At 44.7% G+C, this 3,869-nt stretch overlaps 1 protein-coding gene across 1 annotated transcript in view; it reads left to right on the top strand.

Moving 5' to 3' along the window:
- Positions 1-2,708: 2,708 nt before the first annotated feature.
- The window catches only part of Ttc30b (tetratricopeptide repeat domain 30B), a 2,646-nt gene continuing 1,485 nt past the window's right edge, over positions 2,709-3,869 (top strand). Inside the window, exon 1 of the mRNA XM_021178412.2 lies at positions 2,709-3,865. Coding sequence (XP_021034071.1) covers positions 2,758-3,865 — 1,108 coding nt within the window. The 5' untranslated portion in view covers positions 2,709-2,757. The remainder of the gene's footprint in view (positions 3,866-3,869) is intronic.

The following is a 3,869-nucleotide window of genomic DNA, read 5'->3' as shown; positions in this document are numbered from 1 at the left end:
CCTAAGGCTGAAACCCTTTAATACAGTCCCTCATGTTGTGCTGGCTCCCCAACCATAAAACTATTTTTGCTGCTACTTTATAACTGCAATTTTGCAACGGCTATGTATCATAATGTAAATATCTATGTTTTTCTGATGGTCTTAGTCAACCCTCGTGAAAAGATCATTTGACTCCAAAGGAGTCAAAATCCATGGGTTAAGAACAGCTGCTCTAGAGCAATCCTGTAGTTAGTCAAGAAAACTAGGGGAGAGCAGGGAATCTTTGCAGTGTGTGTGTGTGTGTGTGTGTGTGTGTGTGTGTGTGTGTGTGTGCGTGCACGTGCATCTTGAGAAGTCATTTGAAAGGGAATGTTTTCACGATATAGAAATAGTTCAGCCACCACAGAGAACAAGTAAAGATGTGCCCCTGGTTTTCTCCGCTTTATTTAATAGCAGCTTACCCAAAGTAATAGTTCAAAATGTAAGGACTTTAAAACATTAAGTCTTTGAATATTGTTTTCAAAGAAAAACAGTCAACCAGGCAGCATGGGGGAGACCTCCTCATCCCTGACACTGACCAGTGTTATATAACATCCTTCAGCCTACATTCAACCCCGCACTGAGGACTGTAAAGGGCTGCAGCAGAGGTTTGCTTGGGCAAACATCTTGACGTGGTTTCACTTGCTTTCCTCAGTAGCTTCCTCTGTTGATCCTGAGCTACATTTAGTGTGGGGTAGAGTCTCTCACTTCCTTGGCATTCAAACAAAATTATCTTGTCCAGGTTCTACCGAGCAGAATATACGAGGAATGATATTGTTTCTATTGTAGCATTTAAATGTCTGCTGGGATCTTTTCCTAGAAGTAACAGTAACTAGGTCTGGAACCTAGGTTATGTGCCAGTAATTCCTTCCTAACACTTTTTCATTGTTACAATGCAAGCCACAAAGGTCAGATTTCTATGACCCAAATGAGACTGGTTGGGTTTTATTTGTTTTGTTTTGTTTTTAACAACAACAACAACAAAACGACTTTACAAAGCAAGTCTCTAATATTTCCTATAATATGAGTTCATATATGAATTAACTACTAATCACCAATACTACTGAGTTTAACTTTTAAGATAACATGGCTCATTCCCTTTCCTATGTGGGTTTTAGCAGGTTACTTAATTGTCCTGAAGCACAAGGTCTTCATCTGCAGCACACAGATTTCAGTAAAGTTATGAGCAGTTTGTGAGAAGCCTAACAGTGTGCTATGAAATATGGTGGGTATTGGCTGCAAAATGTTGATGGCAAAACAAGATTCATGGGTAGCAATTCTATTAAAGAGAAAAATATAATGCCCTTATGTTGAAGTTCTTAATTACAAAGCAAAGATATGCCTTCATTTGGTCTGTTTGTCTCGGGTGTAGCTAGAGGCGATCTTGGAAAACTATAAAAAGTAACAGTCTCCCAGGTGCCTGCCAGAGCCACATCAAATGATCCATGCTCAAAAAGTACAGCCTTGTTATTGAAAAAATCATAAAATTTGTCACTACTTCATTTGGAAAGAACACATTAATATTCTGCTATCTTGGTTACTTCTCAAATGCTTAACTAAACATTATATTTATGTCCCCACACATTAGGGTCAGTCAAATCTATGTACATGGTTTTCAACAGTGATTCAATATCAGCTTATAAGTCAATAGTTTTTTTTTTTTTTTACTGCTCTGTCATACTAGAATAAAATTGAATTTTTACAGAATAACCTCCCCAAAACAATAACACAGAACCTAGAGACTCATTCTAAATACAGGGGGGAAAGTAGAGATAGTAACTGCCTGAAGAGCTTCGAATTAAGAGTCTGGGTATGGGAAAGGAGTTGGCAAAGCATTTATGTATTAACTAGCTGATTCATAAGTGAAAACAAGATTAGAGGCATGGGAAGCACAGGCTGATTACGTCTTGAACAAACTCACGGTAGTGTTTGGTAGAGTTTAGAGAGTGAGAAAAATAGCATATAGGAGATGGGGAAAATGTTAGCTTTGTGGCTTCTCCTTGAAGAAGGAAAAGACCAAAGCCATGTGCTTCATCAATTCAAGCACCAATTTACGTTCATAACAGCTGTCATTTAAGAAAAAGAGGGCGAATGGTACTTAAATCTAAAACAGCACCAGTTACAATTCAGACTCTTCTTTCCCCTCTCGTCACCTCTTGATACAGAATAAAATACGGACTGCCGGCCCTTGCTTAATAACGTTCTCAAAAAGTGGGCTTCAGAGCAGCTGGCAAGAATATACTAGAATTCCTGAAGTCCAGAGACAGCCCACATTCCCATTTCGTCACCATTGCCAAGCAACTCGAACCCTCATAGAACAGCGAATTTTCTGCATCCCGGGGAACCTTCACAAGAAAACTTTACTTCAGTGCCAACAAAGAAGCAATCAAAGCAATAGAAACAAGATCCCGATCGCAGAGAAAACGCAGAGACTCCAATTACTGTAAAACGTCAAAGAGGAGAAACTACATTTCCCAGAATGCAGGGCGATAACGGAAGCGATGTAGGCCGGGACGTGGAGTATCCCTCTCTGAACTACCTAGAGAAATTTCCAGACTAAGCCCAATTTGTTCCCCACAGTCTAAAGTGTTTAAAAACATATCCAGAAATTGATAGAAACGTGTCGGTGGTTCGCTTTTATCCACAAGACACTTCGGTTGGATACTTGTCGCTGAACAGCTTCCGTTTCCGGTTGGCCTATTGCCTTGGAAACCAGGATGCAAAACAAGCTAGGTGACTATGGCGGGGCTGAGCAGCTCACAGATCCCCGACGGTGAGTTCACAGCGGTGGTGTACAGGCTCATCCGCGACTCCCGCTACTCAGAGGCCGTGCAGCTGCTGAGCGCAGAGCTGCAGAGGAGCTCCCGCAGCCGCGCAGGGCTGTCGCTGCTGGCCTACTGCTACTACCGCCTGCAGGAGTTCGAGCTCGCTGCAGAGTGCTATGAGCAGCTGAGCCAGATGCACCCGGAACTCGAGCAGTACCGCCTGTACCAGGCCCAGGCGCTGTACAAGGCCTGCCTGTATCCAGAGGCCACCAGGGTCGCCTTCCTCCTGGACAACCCCACCTATCAGACTCGAGTCCTTCGTTTACAAGCTGCTATCAAGTACAGTGAAGGTGACCTCCCAGGAGCCAGGAGCCTGGTGGAGCAGCTGCTGAGTGGGGAAGGTGTGGAGGACAGTGGCGGGGAGAGCGATTATGATGGTCAGATCAACCTAGGTTGTCTGCTCTACAAAGAGGGACACTATGAAGCTGCCTGTTCCAAGTTCTTAGCAGCCCTGCAGGCTTCTGGCTACCAGCCTGACCTTTCCTACAACTTGGCTTTGGCCTATTACAGCAGTCGGCAGTACGCGCCTGCTCTGAAGCATATCGCTGACATCATTGAGCGCGGCATCCGTCAACACCCAGAACTCGGTGTGGGCATGACCACAGAGGGCATTGATGTTCGCAGTGTTGGCAACACTNTAGTCCTTCACCAGACTGCTCTGGTCGAAGCCTTCAACCTCAAGGCAGCCATAGAGTACCAGCTGAGAAACTACGAGGCAGCCCAGGAAGCCCTCACTGACATGCCACCCAGAGCAGAGGAAGAGCTGGACCCCGTGACCCTCCACAACCAGGCTCTGATGAACATGGATGCCAAGCCCACAGAGGGCTTTGAAAAGCTCCAGTTTCTACTNCAGCAGAACCCCTTCCCCCCAGAGACCTTTGGCAACCTGCTGCTGCTCTACTGTAAATATGAGTATTTTGACCTGGCAGCCGATGTCCTGGCAGAAAATGCCCACTTGACTTACAAGTTCCTCACACCCTATCTCTATGACTTCTTGGATGCCATGATCACTTGCCAGACAGCTCC

The sequence above is a fragment of the Mus caroli genome, chromosome 2, assembly GCF_900094665.2.
Source record: "Mus caroli chromosome 2, CAROLI_EIJ_v1.1, whole genome shotgun sequence".
Classification (NCBI taxonomy): Eukaryota; Metazoa; Chordata; class Mammalia; order Rodentia; family Muridae; genus Mus; species Mus caroli.
Note: the sequence above shows the minus strand (reverse complement) of the source record. Positions and strands in the feature narration are given on the sequence as shown.